This window comes from Melanerpes formicivorus, unplaced genomic scaffold (assembly GCF_026170545.1).
Source record: "Melanerpes formicivorus ecotype bairdi unplaced genomic scaffold, bMelFor1.0.p_v2 SCAF_24, whole genome shotgun sequence".
NCBI classification, from domain to species: domain Eukaryota; kingdom Metazoa; phylum Chordata; class Aves; order Piciformes; family Picidae; genus Melanerpes; species Melanerpes formicivorus.
Window position 1 is genome coordinate 7582563 of NW_027142376.1, and position 21997 is coordinate 7604559.

At 48.1% G+C, this 21997-nt stretch overlaps 2 protein-coding genes across 2 annotated transcripts in view; one reads left to right on the forward strand and one right to left on the reverse strand.

The window, feature by feature from the left end:
- AVL9 (AVL9 cell migration associated) overlaps positions 1-16686 on the reverse strand; it is a 40119-nt gene extending 23433 nt beyond the window's left edge. The window contains exons 1-4 of the mRNA XM_068152753.1: positions 16554-16686; positions 5435-5555; positions 3351-3436; positions 983-1054 (exon numbers count right to left, since the gene is read on the reverse strand). Of these exons, the coding sequence (XP_068008854.1) occupies positions 983-1054; positions 3351-3436; positions 5435-5555; positions 16554-16619 (345 nt within the window). The 5' untranslated portion in view covers positions 16620-16686. The remainder of the gene's footprint in view (positions 1-982; positions 1055-3350; positions 3437-5434; positions 5556-16553) is intronic.
- Positions 16687-16944: 258 nt separating this feature from the next.
- LOC137448335 (transmembrane protein with metallophosphoesterase domain-like) overlaps positions 16945-21997 on the forward strand; it is a 50707-nt gene continuing 45654 nt past the window's right edge. The window contains exon 1 of the mRNA XM_068152775.1: positions 16945-17232. Within this exon, the coding sequence (XP_068008876.1) occupies positions 17184-17232 (49 nt within the window). The 5' untranslated portion in view covers positions 16945-17183. The remainder of the gene's footprint in view (positions 17233-21997) is intronic.

The window sequence follows — 21997 nt, forward strand, 5'->3', positions numbered from 1 at the left end:
AACTTGCAGCACCTTTCAGCTGTGTTCATGTCAAATGATGACAATTCTCTTTCCATTTGCTCATCTGTGAGCATCTTCCTGGACAAGTACTTTCCTGTTTTAACACTGTGCAGCTCCAGTAACAGTTCTTTCTTCAGCTTTAAGCACAGAAAGAATTTCTACTCCCAGCCTGGTGATCAGTAGCTTTTGGTAGGAAGGCAGAAACACAAAATGCTTCAATACAAGAGACTGTCGTATGTGTGACTACCTAGAACATCTTTCACAGTTATCAATAGCCACTCTCTCCAGCTACTATAAAGACCAAGCCCCTCAGTCTCACTACATGAAATCAGAGGAGCTGGGGTTGTCAGCCTACAGACATGACACCAGGGGGAACCTTAGAGCTGCCTTCCAATAGCTGAAGGGATCCTACAGGAAGGCTGCAGAGGGACTTTTCATCAGGGTGTCCAGAGACAGGACAAGGGGGAATGGTTTGAAGCTGAGGGAGAGTAAATTTAGCTGGATCTTAGAAATAAGTTTTTCAGTAGAAGGGTGGTGAGACACTGGAATAGGCTGCCCAGGGAGGCTGTGGCTGCCTCCTCCCTGGGGGTGTTGAAGGCCAGGTTGGATGAGGGCTTGAGCAGCCAAGTCTAGTTGAGAGGTCTCCCTGCCCATGGCAATGGGATTAGAGCAGATGATCTCTGAGGTCCCTTCCAACCTGAGCCATTCTATAATTCTATGATGATTCTATGAAGTCAGCAGCACTTAAGAATAATTAAAAGTTCCACACTACAGACAGACACTTTTACAGTTGCTCCTTCAAGGAGACACCAATTCAAGGCAGCTCACTCAAATGCCGTAGTCTTCCAATTCAATTTTACTTCAGTATTTTGTTAATCTCTTTACTGACCTAAAGAGCCAAAAGTTCTAAGTAAGAACACAAAGAGAAGAACACTTTTAATGCTATTTGAGTGTGTTTTGAGAGTTAAACAAGCATGCTTACCAGCTGACTGAGAACACAGACACTCTTCTGCACCGTTTCTCGGGTGACGTCTGCTTGCCGTACTTTTAGTGCCTAGGCAACAGAAGCATTACAGCATTTTTACCCACACACAACTTCAAGAAGAATTCTTCCACGAGTCTTGGTTCCAACACATCACCTCCCAATTTAAACAAAATGCTAAACCTGTCTGCTTGCAACGGTGGAATATCCAAACTAAGCCCCGGTGTACCCTCATCTCGTAAAAATGGTGATAACACTGATTCATTATGTCCGAGTTGTGTCCTCATCTCACTGTGCACAGCAAGGCTCCAAACACAGCTGTGATGATAGGCAGAGGACTACTTAAAGGACACTAGCAAAATAGCCCTGAAACAGGCAATGGCATTTTAACTTAGGGGAATGTAACAGAAGAGAAGCCACAACACATCACTCATTCTTTGTGAATTACTTCTGAAAATGGACCAGGCTGAAAAGTCTTTTGCCTGGAAATAGTTTGCTTATACTTGAGCATTTATTCTGACCCACCCATAAATAAAAGAGGTATAATCTGCAGAACCAGCTGCATTCTCAACCCCACCAGGTGGCCTCCACAGAATCAGCTGCATTCTCAACCAGATTGGGTGGCCTCTGCAGAACCAGCTGCATTCTCAACCCAACCGAGCGGCCTCTGTAGAACCAGCTGCATTCTCAACCCCACCTGGCAGCCTCTGCAGAACCAGCTGCATTCTCAATCCGACCGAGCGGCCTCTGCAGAACCAGCTGCATTCTCAACCCCACCGGGCGGCCTCTGCAGAACCAGCTGCATTCTCAACCCCACCGGGCGGCCTCTGCAGAACCAGCTGCATTCTCAACCCCACCGGGCGGCCTCTGCAGAACCAGCTGCATTCTCAACCCCACCGAGCGGCCTCTGCAGAACCAGCTGCATTCTCAACCCCACCAGGGGGCCTCTGCAGAACCAGCTGCATTCTCAACCCCACCAGGGGGCCTCTGCAGAACCAGCTGCATTCTCAACCCCACCGAGCGGCCTCTGCAGAACCAGCTGCATTCTCAACCAGACCAGGCGGCCTCTGCAGAACCAGCTGCATTCTCAACCAGACCAGGGGGCCTCTGCAGAACCAGCTGCATTCTCAACCCCACCGAGCGGCCTCTGCAGAACCAGCTGCATTCTCAACCAGACCAGGCGGCCTCTGCAGAACCAGCTGCATTCTCAACCAGACCAGGTGGTCTCAGTGCTTGACAGCAGACCAAGAAAGTAGGGGGAGAAACACAGCCAAGTGATTCACTTAATTGTACAAAACTGCAGCCCACACATCAGAAAGGACAGCTAGGAAGAGTGCTAAAGCTGTCACATGAAACACAGGGTTTTATATTCTATTACCCAATGTTTTACATGCTATTCATTCCAAAGGTTCATTGGTTACTAAACAGCATAAACTGGATCCAAGAGCACAAAAAAGCCAAGTTACTGCCTAGCTAAATAGAGCAAAACTCTAAATCACAGAATACAGTGAAGACTGGCTGCAAAGATGAGTGATCTAAAATCAACACAGATTTAGTGCAAATGAAATGGAATTTGAATCTGCATGGGTAAAGTTTATACTGCAGCATAAACAGGACCTTGAAATGTAATCATGGTATGATTAACACTTAAACCAGAGCACATAATTTGCATCTTCTGAAGACATTTAAAACTCAGACTCACATGGAGTTCCAAATTCTTGGCATTTGACTGGGAAAAGTGAGTAATTTGGAAAGAAGTAATAGATTCCCACTTTGAAGTGCACAGATCATGCTGCCATTACTACTTTTGAAAGTATGGGCAGATGGCAGTAGATCGAGCACAGAATTAACTCAGAGTGACCAGGTGCACACTGTAGCTCTCATCAGTTGCACAGCATTACTGCTAGAGGTTCAGCATCAGGAAGCAGCTACAATCAATGGGAAGATTCTGGTCTGTGTGCTCTGCAGGTGCATTTCTGGCAAAGGAGGCAGATGAAGAGAAAAATTCCTACACTTGTATGGTCAGACAGGAGAAAGGAGAAAAAAAAAGATTCATTCTTCACTGTCACACACTGGAGAAAAGTCAACTTTTTCCACCCAAGAGCTCCACAGCTTGGAAACACAATCTGGCTGAATTTTGCTGCTTGGTGCTGCTGCCCAGATTAGCTCTCAGGAAACAAAATGTATTGAACATTTCAGAAGATCACGATATGCCTGCTGACATCAGGGAGAGAAACAGCTCTCCAGGTCTGCAGCTACCTGCTGGGCACGTTTGCAGAGATTCCTAATGTAACCCCACCATGCAGCTTGACTGTTGCTGCATCGAGTCTGTTACTGCATTAAGAGAACTCACAACTTGCAAAGTTACCTTGGCTTCAATCTGCCTGTAGCAAGAGACACCATATACTGTGGTTTGATCCCCACTTCTTGGTGGCAAGTGGAAAAACACAGTATCTGTGGAGGGGAAAAAAAAGAAGACCATTTCAGAAGTCACTAACAAGAGTTCAGCATTTTCATAGAATAGAATCATTGAATCAGTAAGGTTGGAAAATACCTCAAAGATCATCAAGTCCAACCTGTCACCCAAGACCTCATGACTACAAAACCAGCATCACTTATCTGTAAAAGGTTTGCTGATGAAAATACTGGCATGCTTAGTTCCTGAGACAGACCAAAAAGGAGAAACACAGAATCATCTTAAAAGCCATGCCTGCACCCAAATGAGTTTCCAAATCTCAATATCCTTTTGTGGGAAGAACTCCAGCTGTGCCAATACAGATATTCTGACAACAGAATACAGAATTAACCAGGTTGGAAAAGACCTCAGAGATCATCAAGTCCAACCTATCACCCAACACCATTTCATCAACTAAACCATGGCACCAAGTGCCTCATCCAGGCTCTTTTTAAACACTTCCAGTGATGGGGACTCCACCACCTCCCTGGGCAGCACATTCCAGTGGCCAATCTCTCTTTCTGGGAAGAATTTCTTCCTAACATTCAGCCTGAACCTCCCCTGGCACAACTTGAGACTGTGTCCTCTTGTTCTGGTGCTGGGTGCCTGGGAGAAGAGACCAACCCCCACCTGGCTACAACCTCCCTTCAGAGAGTTGTAGACAGCAATGAGGTCTCCCCTGAGCATCCTCCTTTCCAGGCTAAGCAACCCCAGCTCCCTCAGCCTCTCCTCACAGGGCTGTGCTCCAGACCCCTCCCCAGCCTCGTTGCCCTTCTCTGGACACCTTCCAGCAACTCAGCATCTTTCCTAAACTGAGGGGCCCGGAACTAGACATAGGACTCAAGGTGTGGCCTTGTGGCCTGTGCACTCAGTGCTGAATACAGGACAGAATGACCTCCCTGCTCCTGCTGGCCACACTGTTCCTGATACAGCCTCATGTTTAGCCCAAGGTCCTGGAAGCTCACTGACAGGCTCTCAGAAGCAGCTCCTGACAGCAAAACCCTGCTGGAATGCTGCTTTCCCAGTTCAATACAGAGCAGCAAAGACTGCAAGACACTCTGAGGAGAGGACAGTCGGAATTGTGATGCTATTAAGAAGGTCAATGCAGTGATCCCATGGAAAATTAAGAAACACACCAAGGAGAATATATACAGTTCAAAGATTTGAGTAGCTACTGATGCTGCCAAGGTAGATAGCTATGCAGCAGCACCACTACCCTAACAAAAAGGCTTTGTGAATCTTGGTCTCACACCAAGTAATTCCTGTCCCTGTGCAAGTGGGACATGAAAAACAACAATCTCTACAAAATATGCCAAGAGAGAGGTTTCTGTGGCCTGATATATATACACATACACACACACACTTGCTGCAACTGCAAAAAATCTGCTAAATCCTAAGCAAAGGAGAAAAATCTTACGGCTGTTTGCCTTTCAACATTAGAGATTCGTGGTAAGAAGGACACAGAGCTGCTGGAGTGAGTCCAAAGGAGGGCCAAGAAGATGATCCAAGGGCTAGAGCACCTCTGCTATGAGGATAGGCTGAGGGAACTGGAGTTGTTCAGCCTTGTGGAGACTCCAGAGGGACCTTAAAGGTTCTACTCCCCTTTGAAAGAACTGAGAAAGCCAGGTGCCCAGTTTTGCACTGGGACTATACACTAGTAAGTTTTTATTGACATCACAGCATCACTGATGTTAGGGATTGGAAGGGACCTCTAGAGATAACCCAGTCCAACCTCCCTGCCAAAGCAGGATCACCTAGGGCAGGCTGCACAGGAAACCTAGGCCAGGTCACACTCTGGCTGTAGGAGGTACACCTTTATGATCTACTTTCACTCAAACTCTGAAGCAACCTATCATTGCCAATGTAATTTGTAGCTTACATGAAAAGTACAGGAAGTGTAATGGTGAAAAGAGTTGCTGATCAACTGCTCAGAGATTAGGATTTTCCTTCTGGTTGCAGTAGAAGCAGAGCATACAACTCCCTCTCTCACGTCTTACCTTCCTGATAGTTGTGAGCACCGTCTGGTAAGGCAAGAAAAGGCAAGTATTTCCACTCCTCTGGCAAACTCTGGCTGTCATGTCCTTCTCCAGGCTTCAGGGGAGGATAGGAAAATTCAATCTACACAAGCAAAAACAGAGGGGAGACAAAGAGAGAATACATTACTGTTGCCAGACAAGTAAACCTCTGTGATTCAGCCCAGCACCTTTTCTTTAGCAGTGGTGTGAAACAGTTTTTCTTCCTACTAGCATTCCTTGTCTCTTCTTCCAAAGGACCTACAAGATTGACCTCTGGAGTAGCATGATAAGCAAATTTGTTTTCCACAGGGCATCTTTCCAGCCTAGTACTTTTTCCTTACAAAACAGATCTTCAAGCAGAAAACATCCCCCAGGTGCTGAACACCTTCTCCCCTCTGCACACATAGCCAGCAGCACTTCTCTGCAGCTGCAGTGTCAGCAGGTTTTACTGCTGGGGCACACACAGCCTCAAATCAGGTTTGGCTTCTCTTGACTAGGTAACCCTTGAACACATGCAAGCTTCTATTTTATCCTGCTGAATGTTGAATATTCTCAGACACTATACTAACAACCAAATACTGCTTTTAAATAGTTCTATGTGCCTGACTGCAGTGCTCCACACCTTGGCCTAAAGTACCTCCCTTTGCTTTCCCCAAGAAATTCTGCCTTTCAGTTTCACCTTTCATTTATTTGCCATCACAGTATCACTTAGGTTGGAAGAGACCTCAAAGATCATCGAGTCCAACCTGTCACCACAGACCTCATGAACTAAACCATGGCACCAAGTGCCACATCCAATCCCCTCTTGAACACCTCCAGGAATGGGGACTCCACCACCTCCCTGAGCAGCACATTCCAATGATGAATGACTCTCTCAGTGAAGAACTTTCTCCTCACCTCGAGTCTAAACCTCCCCTGGCACAGCTTGAGACTGTGTCCTCTTGTTCTGGTGCTGCTTGCCTGGGAGAAGAGACCAACCCCTTCCTGGCTACAACCACCTTTCAGGTAGTTGTAGAGAGCAATGAGGTCACCCCTGAGCCTCCTCTTCTCCAGGCTAAACAACCCCAGCTCCCTCAGCCTCTCCTCACAGGGCTGTGTTCAAGGCCTCTCCCCAGCCTTGTTGCCCTTCTCTGGACACGTTCAAGTGTCTCAATGTCCTTCCTAAATTGAGGGGCCCAGAACTGGACACAGGACCCAAGGTGCAGCCCAACCAATGCAGAGTACAGGGGCACAATGACTTCCCTGCTCCTGCTGGCCACACTATCCCTAATGCCTCTTTATCCCCAGTGACAGGGACAACTTTTCTCTTCCTCACACTACAGTACACGTCCACCACAGATCCTCATCATCTTCATCTCCACAGTACTATCTTTCCATCTTCTTTTCCCATGGAGACCCCTCTGGGTTTCCAGCCATTTTCATCATCTTCCCTCCCCCCCCCCCCCCCCCCAGACATGAGTTTCTTAAATTACTGAAGAAAATCTAAATACATATTTCTCAGTGAGAGAAACTGTTTAAAGATATTGCAACTTCTCTTGAGAGACACTGAGCCACCAACTAGTGAGGTGTAAAATGTATCCATGGAAATGGAAAAGCAAAACAAAGCAAGGCAAAGCAAGAATACAGAAAATCTTCAGATTTGATGGAGGATAAGCTTAAAAACTCTGCAAAGGATGAGAGAGGGGGAGAAAAGGGAAATTCTTCATGGTGTGAGTCTTTGCAGAACAGTTGCCAACTTGGGAGAGAAGCACAAGGAAAAGCCACAAGAAACCAGCCTTGCTACTTGCTGTATCAAGTTTCCTGATCACTCACATTAAAGAAGAGCTCTTGAAAATATCCACCAAAGTAGTAAAGTTCTGGTGAAAGATCAAAAATCCTGAGCTCAAGAGAAGTAAACCCCAAAGAATAATTACACAAGGAGGCAAAGAGAAAAAGAAACAGAAGAGTGGATTGACAGCAGCCCTGAAAAAAAGGACCTGGGGGTGCTGGTGGATGAGAAGCTCAACTTGAGCCAGCAGTGAGCACTTGCAGCCCAGAAAGCCAAGCAGAGCCTGGGCTGTATCAAGAGAAGCAGAGCCAGCAGGTTGAGGGAGGTGATTCTCCTCCTCTACTCCACTCTGGTGAGACCCCACCTAGAGTACTGTGTCCAGTTCTGGAGCCACTATTACAGGAAGGATCTGGAAGTGCTGGAACATGTCCAGAGAAGGGCCATGAGAATGAGCAGAAGGCTGAAGCTGCTCTCCTATGAGGACAGACAGAGAGCTGGGGCTGTTTAGTCTGGAGAAAAGGAGGCTCTGAGGAGACCTAACTGTGACATTCCAGTATCTGAAGGGGGCTACAAGAAAGCTGGGGAGGGACTTCTGAGGGCGTCAGGGGGTGATAGAACTGGGGGGAATGGAGCAAAACTAGAAATGGGTAGATTCAGATTGGATGTTAGGAAGAAGTTCTTCCCCATGAGGCTGGTGAGAGACTGGCACAGGTTGCCCAGGGAGGTGGTGGCAGCCTCATCCCTGGAGGTTTTTGCAGCCAGGCTGGATGTGGCTGTGAGCAAGCTGCTGTAGTGTGAGGTGTCCCTGCCCATGGCAGGGGGGTTGGAACTGGCTGATCCTTGAGGTCCCTTCCAACCCTAACAATTCCATGATTGTATGAATATGCAACAGAAAAATAGCCAGCTGCAGAGAAAACCAGCACCCCAATGAGTTTATCTGCATCACCCAAACAACTGCAGCATGCAGCCAAATGAAAATTTAACCAGAGTGTCAGCCTTTCAGCACCGAGTACAGTTTCTGATTTAAAGCACAATTCAATCAGATGTAACCAACAAGCCTTCCCCACTGTTTTATGGCACAAACAGCAGATCAGGATCTACAAAAACTGAAGAGCCCATCCATGTAACACTAATGCCTGTGCAGGAACAGAAGCTCTGACAACAGGTTTGTCAATAGTCCATTGCATACGCAGTAACAGCAAAGAAATCCTTAGTTGCAAAGGGCCAGGGTGTAGCCTTTACCTTCCAGTTCCTCAAAAACTGGAAGTTCTTCACATTCCCATATTGCTAAAGCTGTAGGGTGGCCACTTACACAAACTCTAAGGCACCATTTGCAATGCTGCTGATGGATAGAACCGTTCAAGTTTGCTTCAAAAACTGACTGGGTTAGCAAACTTTTGACTCTCTGGTCCTTAACAGATAGAATAACCCTGAAACACTAAAAATTTTGCTTTCAAAGCCATTTTAGACACTCTTTCCAATTACTTAGCACTTTATTCCATAGTCATCCTGTTCAAGTCAGACATAAACCCTGTGCAATTGGAACTTTTGTTCATATCAGTCTCCTCAGATGAAGTAAATAACAACCTCCCTACCATGCTCCTTCCAGAACAGGACCATACTACTGCAACCATTCCAGCCCAGGAGACTTGCTAAGGACGGCTGTGTCCTCAAGACAAGGCTTTGTGGTCTTACAGAAGGTTAGAATTCACACAGGATGAACTCTCTTAAGAAGACACAAGGTCCCAGAGAAGGCAGCCCTCAGCTTTAGTCCTAACTGATGTCTGCCCAACACAGCAACCAGTATAGACTGGGGATAGCAGCAGCCCATTTTTCAGCCACACAACCTGCTCTGCCCATTGGCTTTTAATGGAGCCATGCAGCTATTGGTGGCATTTCCCCCAGGACAGCACTCAGGCCTCATAGCACATGAAGCTCAGATGTGGATCTCAACACAAAGTTGAGACCTGCAAGTTCCACCTTACCCCAGCTGATCTCTCTGTTCAGTGATCCTACAGCTGTGAACTTGCCTCTGTAATACAGTCCAGAGAAAGGTCAAGATTGCTGGTATGGAATGTTTGGATAACTGCTCAGATGTTATGACATGTACAATAAACAGGCAGATCACAAGATGAATGTTAATGATGATGACCATGTAAAGTGTTACATAACTGCCAGTTGCTATTTAGGAACCGTCTCCCACTTCCATGCATCAGGGAAACTATGGAGGAAACACTCAGTATGGAATCTTTCAAAGAAAGGGAAACTGAAGGAAACAACTGCAAGACTCTCCAAGCACAGTGCTCTTTAAAGCTTGAGAACTAAACAAAGAAACAAAACAAACAAGACCCCACCATTCCTGGGAGTTTTTCCTTGAACAATGAACACAAAATAGGAATGGGTCCAGAGAAAATGACCAGGGGGCTGCTATGAGGACAGGCTGAGGGAGCTGGGGGTGTTCAGCCTGGAGAAGAGAAGCCTAATAGCAGCCTTCCAGTACCTGAAGACGGCTACAGGAAGGCTGCAGAGGGACTGTTTACAAAGGCCTGTTAGGGACAGGATGAGGAGCAATGGTTTGAAATCAGAGAAGAGCAGATTTAGATTGAATGTTAGTGACAAGCCCTGCACCATGAGGGTGGTGGAACACTGCAACAGGTTGCCCAGGGAGGTGGTTGAGGTCCCACCACTGCAGATATTCAAGGTGAGGCTGGACAAGGCTCTGAGCAACCTGATCTAGTGGAGGATGTCCCTGCTGACTGGAGGGGGAGTTGGACTGGATGACCTTTGGAGGTCCCTTTCAACCCAAACTCTTCTATGACACAAAACCAGCAATAACATGCAAAGAGAGGCACTCATCACTAATTCTACCCAAAATATCAGAACCTGTGCTCTTGTTTACAGAAGTGAGAGAGCATTTACGTGTGTCCTCAGCAATGCACTGTTTGTTTAGAACAAGTAGCATCCCATGCTAACTTGAGCAGCCTTTCTAATAAAGGCTAAAGCCTTCTGTCATAGTTTCAGCCTGTTGAACATAAGCAAATCCACACATTTTAGACAACAGGCTAATCTTTTGCACTCAATGGATGCTATGATTAACTTTGAGAGATTTTATGCTTATTACAGCCCTTTGTAGTGCTTAAATAATATTCTCACAAGCAGGAAACAAACCCAAAGAAGCTGTGCTAGCTTTTACAACCTCTCCTCAACAGAGCCAGGAACATGACCCTTTAGGCTTGATAACAGCCTAGTTCCAAGTTATTATTTGTTCCTTTAACAAGATCTTGTTTACTCACAAGATGACCTATTGCATAGGCCAATGGCATCCGGGCCTGCATTACAAACAGTGTGGCCAGCAGGAGCAGGGAGGTCATTCTGTCCCTGTACGCTGCACTGGTTAGGCCACACCTCGAGTCCTGTGTCCAGTTCTGGGCCCCTCAGTTTAGGAAGGAGGTTGACTTGCTGGAAGGTGTCCAGAGAAGGGCAATGAAGTTGGTGAGGTGCTTGGAACACAAGGCCTATGAGGAGCGACTGAGGGAGCTGGGGCTGCTTAGCCTGGAGAGGAGGAGACTCAGGGGTTACCTTATTGCTCTCTACAACTACCTGAAGGGAGGTTGTAGACAGGCGGAGGTTGGTCTCTTCTCCCAGGCAACCAGCACCAGAACAAGAGGACACAGTCTCAGGCTGCACCAGGGGAGGTTCAGGTTGGATGTTAGGAAGAAATTCTACACAGAGAGAGTGATTGCCCATTGGAATGGGCTGCCCGGGGAGGTGGTGGAGTCACCATCATTGGGGGTGTTCAGGAGGAGACTTGATGGGGTGCTTGGTGCCATGGTTTAGTTGTTTAGGTGGGTTGGATTGGTTGATGGGTTGGACACGATGATCTTGAAGGTCTCTTCCAACCTGGTTTATTCTATTCTATTCATAATACTTGACTACTGTGCTCCCCCAAAAGAGACACAAGGACTTGAAAGCACAACGGAGCATACACTTCACTCATTGTCAGCAGCGTCGAGCACTTCGACTAGCACCACAGCAGCTACTGGGTTGGCAAAGATCAAGAAGAGGGGGGAAAAAAAGTAATTCACCAGGAAAACAGAGTCTTAAAAAAACAAAAAAAAAAAAGAAAGACAGCAAACAGAAGGGACTGAAACAGGCTATGAGTGTTTCCTCAACAAAAGAAAGATGCCCTCAGAAAGGCTGGACACAGTGACATCAGTATTTCCCTCTTGGAAGCAAATGTTATACTCAAGGGTGCAGGGGTCCTGGAAAGGCAAGCAGTTCTCAAAAGAGTTGATAAAAGAAGCAGACTGGACTTGCTCATTCTTTAGACACCTATTAATTCTGCAAACAAAGTCAAGCTTAAATTGCCCACAGTTCAGCTTGAAGACACTCCCTAGGTATAAGTGAAGAAGGCCACATGGACAGACTACTCAGGCCTTCTGGAGCTCAAGCACTTGAATTTCTCAAATGAGAGGAGAGGCACACACACAAACTGGAAAGAGAAGTCTTAAAGGGCTTTCTTCCCTCTCAAAGATCATATTCAGGCTCTCCTCTAAAACTTAAGGTATCAGCTGTTTAATTCCTGATCTGATATTTCCTTTGCCTGCCAGGAAGAAAATCTACAGTCAGGTGAGACAGGAGGAACTGGTCTTCACATCCCACACAAAAACATACCCCCAGAGATGGGCAACTCAAGACACTCCTTTGGAGAAAGAAAACATCACAATTACGTTAAAAAAGTTAAGTACCTTGAAGATCCATAGGACAAACTTGGGATTCCACAGGAATATGCCTTTCACTACTTAGAATAACCCACTCCCACATCTGTGACACCAAGCCTGAGATGTCAGTACACCAGTGGAGAACATGCAGGTCAAGATCAGCTGCTGTTATTTCACAGAAAAGGATCTTAAGCAAACAGAAGTGACCAGCTGTTCAAGCAGCCCCTGACATACACAGCACTTTCCTCACTATCCCCCCACTTGATTTTTCCCCACTATAGTTAGGAATGTAGATGTTCAAGAAAGTCAAGAGCAATTTGGAATACATTCAAGCCCCTGAGAGGATAAACAAAACAATAAGCACCCACTGCACAAGGACAGAGGAGAGCTGCAGACCCGCTCAGGGCACAGGGTGAAGAAAAGCTGAGCCATACCCCAACGAAGAGGAGTTGTGTGTGGCCTGACTGGTGGCAACACAGGACCTGAGCTGACTCAGATGCAACAGCCTCAAAGCCTCATAGCATCACAAGAAGATGATGATTCTTGTGCCAGGTCAGGCAGCACAGCACCAAAGGCAGCATCAGCTTCCTCAGCAGCCAGCCGTGGGCCTTGCAGGCACTTGTGTGTAACTCTCTTGCCCACAAGAATTTCCAGCTTTGCTGAAACTTTCCTTCCTCTCCTTCTCAAGTAAATCAGATCTCATTTTAATCTTCCCTTCAAAATGAATTATTTTTAGAGTACTCTGGATATTTCAAGTCTTCCTACACCCTCAGGGTATATTACCTCTCTGCCTCCCAATGCAAATAGGGCTTGGAAACAGAGCTCAAATGAGGATTGCTGCACACAGCATCACTATTGGAGAACTCATGACACTCAGCCTTCCACCTTCAGCATAAAGTGAAGGTCTCTCTCATTTTCAACACTCAATTTGCATCTGCTAGTCAAGCTCTGTTCAGGTTATATTTTTGCTGAAGACCTGTATCATAAAATAGGTAAGAACTGTAGAGCTGTACCCTTCAGATGACTAAGCTGCAGAGGGGAAGTCACCCAGCATCAAGAAATCTGTCACCATATCTGGGCATTTCCTGATAAGCCTACAGAGAAAAGAGAAATGAAAACACAGAACCTGAAAAGAGCCTTCTCAGGCAAACCAGGTATGAGATTCCTATTAGGAATCATACAGTTAACTGTATGATCTCTTACTCTGAAGCTCACCAAATTGAGTTACTGCCATTTGAAAGCTGCTTTGGACCTTTGCTTTCCTACAGTTAGCAGTTTCTCATATGCAATCTGTAGCACATCTGCAGATGGTTCACATCCACTTGCTCTTGTACCAACCTTGTCTTTTAGATTAAATGGTTGGGGTTTCCTCCTTACTTCCCCCTTTCTGACAACATCTGTGTCAGGCTGTGTGTGATGCAGTGGTTAAATTAATCCTCCAAAGACCATGAACCAAGATAGCAAGCATTTTCAGAAGACTTTTTCACCCCTTTGCTGCCCTTCTACTTGTGCCCATGTGGCTGTATTTTACAGGTGTCAGTTCAGCAAACAGAACCCATGAACCAACCAACTCAAAACCAACTCACCAAAATAAGGTTTACTTTACAGTCACCTCACTTCCCCATTTCAGCTTAGCATACAACCGCCTCTGCTTTCTAGCGGTGAAGAGGCATCAGAGGAAAAGTGGAGAATGTTCCCCTATTTGCAGAAGCAGCTTACAGTCTTCATGTGAATACAGCCTAAAATCCATTTTGTTAGTCTACCCAGCCAAGCTCTTCTACCCCCTGCTCAAAACCACACTGCCTAAGGACTGCCTCATCCGCTTCTGCAAGTGCCAGAGAGAATCCAAATCCATTTTTCTGAAAGGTGAATCAGAATGTTTCTACATCAATGAAAACATAATTACACTACAGGATAATTTGTTGCCATGCTCACCCTCAAATCCCACCACTTCTGTGACCTACAGAAGCTTCTCTTCACTACTGAAGGTCTCCAGTGGAATGTTAATCCCTGAGCCTATACTGTTAGTATTCATCCCTATTGCATGACTTTGTAGCGCACCACATTTCTATCCCTCTGGCATTACTACCATCCAACTCTTGCACATCATTCCAGTCTTCCTTTTAACACTCAAGTTTTTGCTTACTGCAGTTACATTTCGCTGCATAAACGATGCCACCACCATTTACATGGGCCCAAACTCACCTCGCAGACCAGCAGGCCCTCTTCTGACACAAATCTGTTGCTGCTTCCTCTCCTTCATATTGCTCCTTACCCTAGTTCCAGCCCTTGTGTTAACTCTTCACTGTCTCCACCTTAAAATAACATCAACCCACACCTATTTCTTTGTAGCACTGCTGTGATACCTGCTATCAAGTTCCAGGCAGGTTCCAGCTAATGTATTTCTTTTACAGAGAAAGTATATCTATCGTTTACTCTGCCAAAAGAGGCAGGTCAAGCAGGCATGATCTATCTTTAGTGAATGCACATAGGACTCAGTCTACTTAGTTTCATCTTGTTAATTAATTCTTTCCTTCAGGAACTCTCTAGAGCCACAACTACTACTGATGTCAAAGTCATTAGCCTCTAGCTGTGCAGCTCCCTGCCTCCAGTCCTGTTTGGAAACATTTTCTGTAGGTCAGTAACAAATCTGCTAAGTCAGATGTAGGAGGTATTTACAATTGGATTGCTGGTTTGATTTCTCTTAGAAAGCTTGGCTGTTTGTGGTTCAATCAATTGTCATCCTATTCCTGCAGTTCTTTTCCTTGCTACCCCTTTCCCCACCCACCTTCCTCTCCAACCTCTGTTTATTTCTTGAGATAGAATAGTTTAGGCTGGAAAGGACCTTAAAGACCAACCCCCCATGCCATGGACATCGACAGCTGCCAAAGAAGCCTTTGGTTCAGGGGTATTCTGACCCAGTTTTTGACACCACTTGAGAACATAACTTCTACACAGGTTTTACTGGGCAGCAAAATAAAATTCACTGCTACTAAATTATAGTTGGGGGGAGGGTGGGGGGTGTTTGGTTGGGGTTTTTGCTTGTTGCTTTTTTTCTTTGCATCAGGACTGCATGAAACAAACCCAAAAAAAATGGAATAGAGAAAGGGAAAAAGACAAAAAAAAAAAGAAAAAATAAATACAGGCCCCAAAAGAACAGAAGCAACAAAAGCCACCTCTGCTTTTGCCTCCAATCTATGTCTTTTCCAAGAGGCCAACAAGTTGAAGACAAAACCACACCCTTCCTCCTACAAGCACCACCTAACACTCATCTCCTAATGGCCTCTGACAAGACAGTGACTGATCAATAGCACAAACTTAGCATCTTAGATGATTTGAGTTTCTATGAAGAGGGCAAGAGCCCCAAGACCCTGAAGAGAAAGGATGCCTTACAAAAACCACACAGATCTTTCACAAAAAGGGATGGAAGCACATCTACAATGAGTTATTGCACTTCCACTTCAGCCTCTGCTGGTAAGAGGAATTGTTTTCAATGTTACCATTCTGTGCTCGCTTTGTTTCCTGAAGAATTAACAAATATTAACTTAAGCCTCTGGTATCCTGTATGAAATGGATTCACATCAGCCTAATCCTTCTGTGTAGCCACAACCATGCCATTGTTTGGGCAATTTTTGTAAAGACTAAAGGCACTTCATGGCAAAAGACTCACTCCAAGTCCAACATTAATTAGATCTATCTCATTACATCCTGCCTGCTCCTGTCACTGCAGAACTGTGTGCAGCCCAGCTGGGCAGCAGCAGCTCCTGTTTCAAGGGTTAAACAAAATAAAGTTTAAAAAGCCGGAATGTAAAAGACCTAGGAAACACACAACATAAAACCCTTCTACCTTAGAAGACACAGGAAGCAGTCAAGCATTTATGAAAGAAGGTAAGATCCATGCAAAGAAAAGAAAAATCAAAGCTGGACTTATACCCTGATGTGCCACCAGGCCGGTTGTGTACAAGTTGAACCTGTGGGAGTTGAATGCCCTGCTGCCCAGCTGGGCCGGCAGGAATAGAAGGTAGGTTAAAAAGCCACTTTGCTTTTCTCTTCCTTCTCTGTCTGAACGCACTCGGCACGCACGACTCAGCAGATGCGGGGGCCACGGCTCGAGATGTCTCCCAGAACAGGACCATGCCGGGGGGACGGCCGGGAACTCGCCCCGCCGGCCCTGGCTTCGCCTCGGAGCCGGCCAGGGAGCGGTCACGTAGGCAGCTCAGCACACACGAGGTGCCCAGAGCGGGCTGAGTCACGGCCCCGACAGGCAGCCCCCGCCCCGCGGCTGAGGGAGCCCCCGGCCCCCGGAGGCCGCAGCCAAGCGGGGCCCTCCTGCGCGCCGCCGCTTTCAAAGCGCCCGCTTCTTGCGGCCAAAGGAGAGGCCCTGCGACCCCACCGGCCGCGCCCCGTCCCGCAGGGGCTCCAGCCCTCCCCGCGGGGCCGCAGCCAGGCCTCCTCGCCGCAGGCGGAGGGCAGCGGCCGGGCAGGCGCCAGCTCAGCGCGGGGGAAGGGACCTGGGGAAGGAAGGGAGGGAGGGAGGAAGGGAGGGGAGAGACGGGAGACGAAAAGAACCCGAGGGCGGGGGAGGAGGCGGGCGGCACCCGCGCCCCCTCACCTGGCAGCCCTTCTTGTGGTGGAAGCCCACCACCACGATGTGCAGCACCGGGCCTCGCTTCTCCATGGAGCCACAGCGATGGCCGCTCTGGAGGATGCCGCCGTGCCCAGGCTCTCGCTCCGCCTCCTGCCGCCGAGGGTCCGACAGGGACGCAGCCCCGGCCGCCAGCGCTTCCGCAGCGCCGGGCCAGGGCAGGGCGGGGCGCTGCCGGCAGCGCCTCCCTCTTCCAGCGCCTCCCTGTGCCAGCGCCTCCCTCTTCCAGCGCCTCCCTCTTCCAGCGCCTCCCTCTTCCAGCGCCTCCCGCCCACCCCGCCGCCGCCCGGCCCCTCTCAGGTACCGTCGGCCGTGGGCAGCGCAGGGAGCGCTTCGGGGCAGCTGCCCTCATCGAAAGGACGGCGAGGCAAAGCAGCTTCGTTTTATGCCAGGGAGACACATGTCGGCCGGGCAGTGGAGCGGCCTGGGCCGGGGCAGCCCGGCCGGCCTTGGCTGAGGCCTTCCCGCCTGCCCCGGTGCGCCGCGGCAGGGGCGACAATGGTGCCGCCTTCTGCTCTTTCCGGAGAAATCTCCTCTCAAAGACCCCCCTGAAAGGCAGAGGACAGCACATCGTCGCGCTTGAAGTCGTGCAGATTAATGGCAGTGCAAAAGGAAGCCTGGGATGGTTTCAGTCCAGGTGTGTCAGGTTGGTTGCTGAAGGATAAAAATGAGAAAAATCAAATTAAGGCTTTTTCTGTTGGCACTCTTGTGCTGATCGTGCATCACGTATGATCCCTGCTCCTTGGACAAGATGACTTTTAAAGGTCCCTTCCAATAGAAAACATTCTGTCCTAGAAAGACAGTTCAGAAACCTGTCCAAATGCAAGGGCAAATTTAGTATAAGAGGGAGGGGGGGAAATTAAATATATTAATCCTACTGCATTTGGGCTCTGCTCCCTCTTTAACCTATGTTATAATTGAATTCTGGGGTTTTAAATCAATACAATTTTGTTAGAGATTGTCCTCTTAAAATTCTCTGTGGAAATCAGAGGAAGGAATCCTTTTTGAAAGAGCAATAAAAAAAAATAAATCAATGCTTAAAGAAGATCTCATTACTAAAACAGTACCCAGAGGCTGAAATAACAACAATAAAGCCTGGAATTACATATTGTTGCTCAGCTCCAACAGAAAAGCCATTATATGGAAAACCCCACACTCCAGGGAACACAGGATAAGCTGCACAAACAATCCAGCTCTGGCAAGCAAATGATTTTGCATTGGTTTTAGTCTGTAACTTGCTGTTTAGTATAGAAGGTTGGAAAAGACCTCAAAGATCCTCAAGTCCAACCTGTCACCCAACACCTCATGACTAACTAAACCATGGCACCAAGTGCTACGTCCAATCCTTTTTTGAACACCTCCAGGGATGGTGACTCCACCACCTCCCTGGGCAGCACATTCCAGTGCCTAACAACTTTCTCTGTGAAGAACTTTCTCCTCACCTTGAGTCTAAACTTCCCCTGGCACAGCGTGAGACTGTGTCCTCTTGTTCTGGTGCTGTTTGCCTGGGAGAAGAGACCAATCCCCACCTGTCTACAACCTCCCTTCAGGTAGTTGAAGAGAGCAAGAAGGTCTCCCCTGAACCTCTCCTTCTCCAGGCTAAACAGCCTCTCCTCATAGGGCTTGTACTTGAGGCCTCTTGAGTATCTATGTGAAAAAGGTATGGAATATTGATCATTATCTCCTGCAGTGATGTGAGATCCCCAGAGAGATAGATGGGAGTGTTTGGTACTCATACTTAGTTCATTGTGGAAATGCAGTCTGGCATCGCTCTTAACTGCTATGGATTTTGTGTTTCAGAGGCATCTCAGTGATACTGATGGATAATGATGGCTTATTGCTTCTTTGGACAGATTTTAAGACTTTTTTATTACTTTTTTTTCTGCTTGGAATTTTCTTTAGCTCTAAGACAATGAAAACATTGGACTGATAACATTAGCCTGTTCCAGAAAAAAATTCACTGGTTGACATCATCTCTGGTGTGTGTGTGTTTGGGTTTTTTTCACAGCTCACTCGCTGTGTGTTTATAAGAAAGGAAGGTGAGACCTGCTAGGAAGTGGAAGCTGTTGGAAAAATCTCATTAGGAAGTTGCTGTAGCTTGGAGAGTGGCCAGTGAGGGCTTATATGCCCATTTGCATGTGGTTATTTTGCTTGCCAGAAAGAAAGGCTGCCCCCTGGGCACTGGGACTACCCTACAGCTGCCCATGTGTGCCCTGGGATCCAGCCCCCTCCTTGTGGCAGGCCTAGGGTCCCTTCAATGGGACAGTGGCCTCAGTGTCCCAGGAGGCTCATGGAGGCTTCATTATCCTCCAACCATTTGGCTCCCTGCAAATGGCATTGTTGTCACACTTGACAGCAGAAGGAGGCAGAAGTGAGCAGAGGACCTGGCATCCTCCGGGCTGCTGCACAGGCCTGAGGGGAGAAGTCCATTGAAGGACCACCAAGGGCCTTGTGGCCTTGAGGTGGGGTTTTCACTTTGAAGATTTCAGGTCCATCAGTGGTTGCTGTCCCTGGCTAGTCCTTGGCTCAGGTACCAAATGGGTGATTGGAGATGAACCCACCCTAGCATTGGAGGCATTGCACAAAAAACTAGCAGCACATGAGTCAAGACTCCAGGCAAGTACACAGGACTGATACGATCTTGGCTTACGAGCTCTTCCTAGGGTGAAAGGTACTTCTCTGCCAGCAGTTGATTCCCATGGACCTCAAACAGTGTAAAACCTGTTGAGAGCACATCATGAGTAAATCGGAGGTGCTCCCATTCCTCCATTGGCACTCAGTTGAAGTCTGCAAACAAATCTTGCTGAGTGTGGTTGAAAGAAGGAAAATTAAGCTGGCTGTGAAGGTGTTTCTGGTGATGGCTTGCTGTGAGGGCAGGAGGAGGCTGCCAGGAGGAGGCTTGCAGGCAGGCAGGCTGGGCAGTGATGTGAGAGCAGCCATGCCAAGGGCTGGCTGTAAGGGCTGGAAGAATGAATGATCACCCAAAGGTCTTAAAAAACAATGGATGAATAGTTGCTGGAAGACCAGCGGTCTAGAGAAATGAGACAAGAAGAGCCTTGGAAGAGGATAAATATTTGTCATGCTAAACAGACCATATACATTTGTCAACAGTAGCAGGTTTAGAGGTTATAGGCTGACTATGGATGAATTTAATGAGAGCTGTGCACATTAGAATGTGATTAACATCTGACTAACCTCCTAAGCTAGCCACCTCCCTGAAGTGGACAGCCCCTCAAAGCAAGAAATGGACTAACCACTAAAGGAATAGAATATTAACGAACGTGCATTGAACGGGAAGGATTTTCTAACCCGAGGAAGCTGAGCGACAGAGTTGTGCGATCCGGTGCTGGCGTCGGTGAATCATCATCACCTTGTGTGCCCGTACTCGCAGATAGATGCAATAGAATCAGACCTTCTCGGCTTTCTATGTTGGCGTCGCGTACGGCGGGCCAAAGTCGCCCCCGAAGGACAGCAGCTGTGCCGGGGCCGGCGGGTTCCCGCGCAGGGAGCGGGGCGGGCTTGGCGGGGCGGGGCGGGGCGCGGCGAGGCGAGGCGGAGCCTGGCCGGCGGGGCAGTCAGCTGACGCCGCCGTGCCGGGGGCCGGTGGGTCGCGCAGCGCTCGTTACGCCGCTGCTTCCTGCCCGGCCGCTGCCGCCCGTCATGCTGCGGCTCCTGCTCCCGCTCGCCGGCTTGGCCGCGTTCCTCCGGGCGGCGGTGAGTTCCCTCGCCTCTCCCTCCCCTCGCCCCACCTCCCAATCCCCTCCGCGGCGCCCCGGTGGCTGTTGGTGGCGGCCCCGAGCTCTGAGAGGCGCGGGGTGCCGCCCGGTGGGCTTGGCTCCCCGCTGGTAGGGACCCTCCTCCAGCCCCCGGCGGCAAACGATGAGCTTCCGTCCATTTCTAAGTCATTAGCGATTTGTGGTTCGTGCTGCTCGGGGCCTGTGGCCGCGCCGAGGGGAAGCTGTCGGAGCAGGTGCGGCCCGGGGAAGGCGGCTCCGTCTCCGGAGCAGGCCCGGGCTCTCGCCCGGTTTGGTCTGGAGGAAGGGCTGGCGGTGGCTGCCTTTGCACGCCGTGCGCCTTCCCGGGGATGACCGCCGGGGTGGCGGGCTGCAGGCTGCCGGCTGTGCTCCTTCGCAGCCCAGATTCTGTTCCGAGAAACTCTGTATTGCAAGGCCTCTTTAAGCAGGGGGTGGTGGGAATCAAGCCGCAGTTACCTGATACCGACACTCCACTAGCAGATCCCGCGGGGAAGCTTGTTCTTCCTGTGGTGTGTGAGCGGAGGGATTGGAGTTCTTCCTGTTCTGCCCGGTTTCAGCATCGACTCTTGTTGTTGCCTTGTCACTGGGACCCTATAATTACCTAACCAAGGGGTTGGGTAGATCTTTAGTCTTTGCAGATGCTGTGGAATCCACACCTTGTTGCTTATGCCTTGAGTTTGCAGCAGTGTCAGGATTATCTTGCTAGATGTTGCTAACCAAATGATGCACAGGTGGTTAAAGCTGTGTGAAAAGCAGCACAGCCTTACAGGAAACCTTTGTCAGAGAATTGGCTGTCAGTAAGTGTGGTCTCTGAGCGATGGGCTTACAGCTGAGCTTACAGGTGAAACAGTTCTGAAGCTGGTAGGTAAGAGAACCAATACTTGCCCAGTTTGGTAGTGTTAGAAGAGTGACACTTGGTGGATTTAGTTGATGAGTTATAAACAAATAAAATACATTCAAAAATACTTAATGAATTCCAGGCATTTGCTGCTACAGGAAGTTGTAGAAGTGGATAGCATTTAACTGATTCCAAAGAAGGGATTAGTTAAACTCAGATAAATGAAGTTCATAAACAACATCCCAAAATGACTAGGCAAGGATTTGCCTGGTAACATCCCCAGTGAAGCAGCTTTGTCAGCGGGAGAGGTATGAGAGGTGCAGGCAGGGTCATGTCGTTTCTTTAAACAGCATTTCTATTGCTGTTCTCCAGACAGAATATGGCCCAGTGTCTAGAGGAACTGTGGACTCAAACCAGCAGGGCATTTCTTACTCTCTTATCTTCCTTGTTTATTTTCCGTAGAGGCATGTGCTTCAGAATAGTTTTGTAATGGCTGAGAGGTCTTGAGGAACTAAGACTGGGAATCACAAGGTCTTTTTATCAGCCTACAGCTTTCTGACCAAGCGTTAAGGGAAGGAGTCCTCTCAGAATATGAGAGAGTCATCATTGTATCATCACAGAGGTGCTAATGTTCTGTGAAATTAGCTGAGGAAGGTATATGCTGCAGATTACAAACCTGAGTTTGCCAGGTTGCTTGACTTGTGGGCTCAAGCTGACTGCAGAGCTGTACAAGGCAGCTGCTGTGCCCTAGTTCTGGGATATTTTTGGCTGTAATGATTGCTTTTTCCCTAGTCATAGTACGGATGGAGAGACAGTGG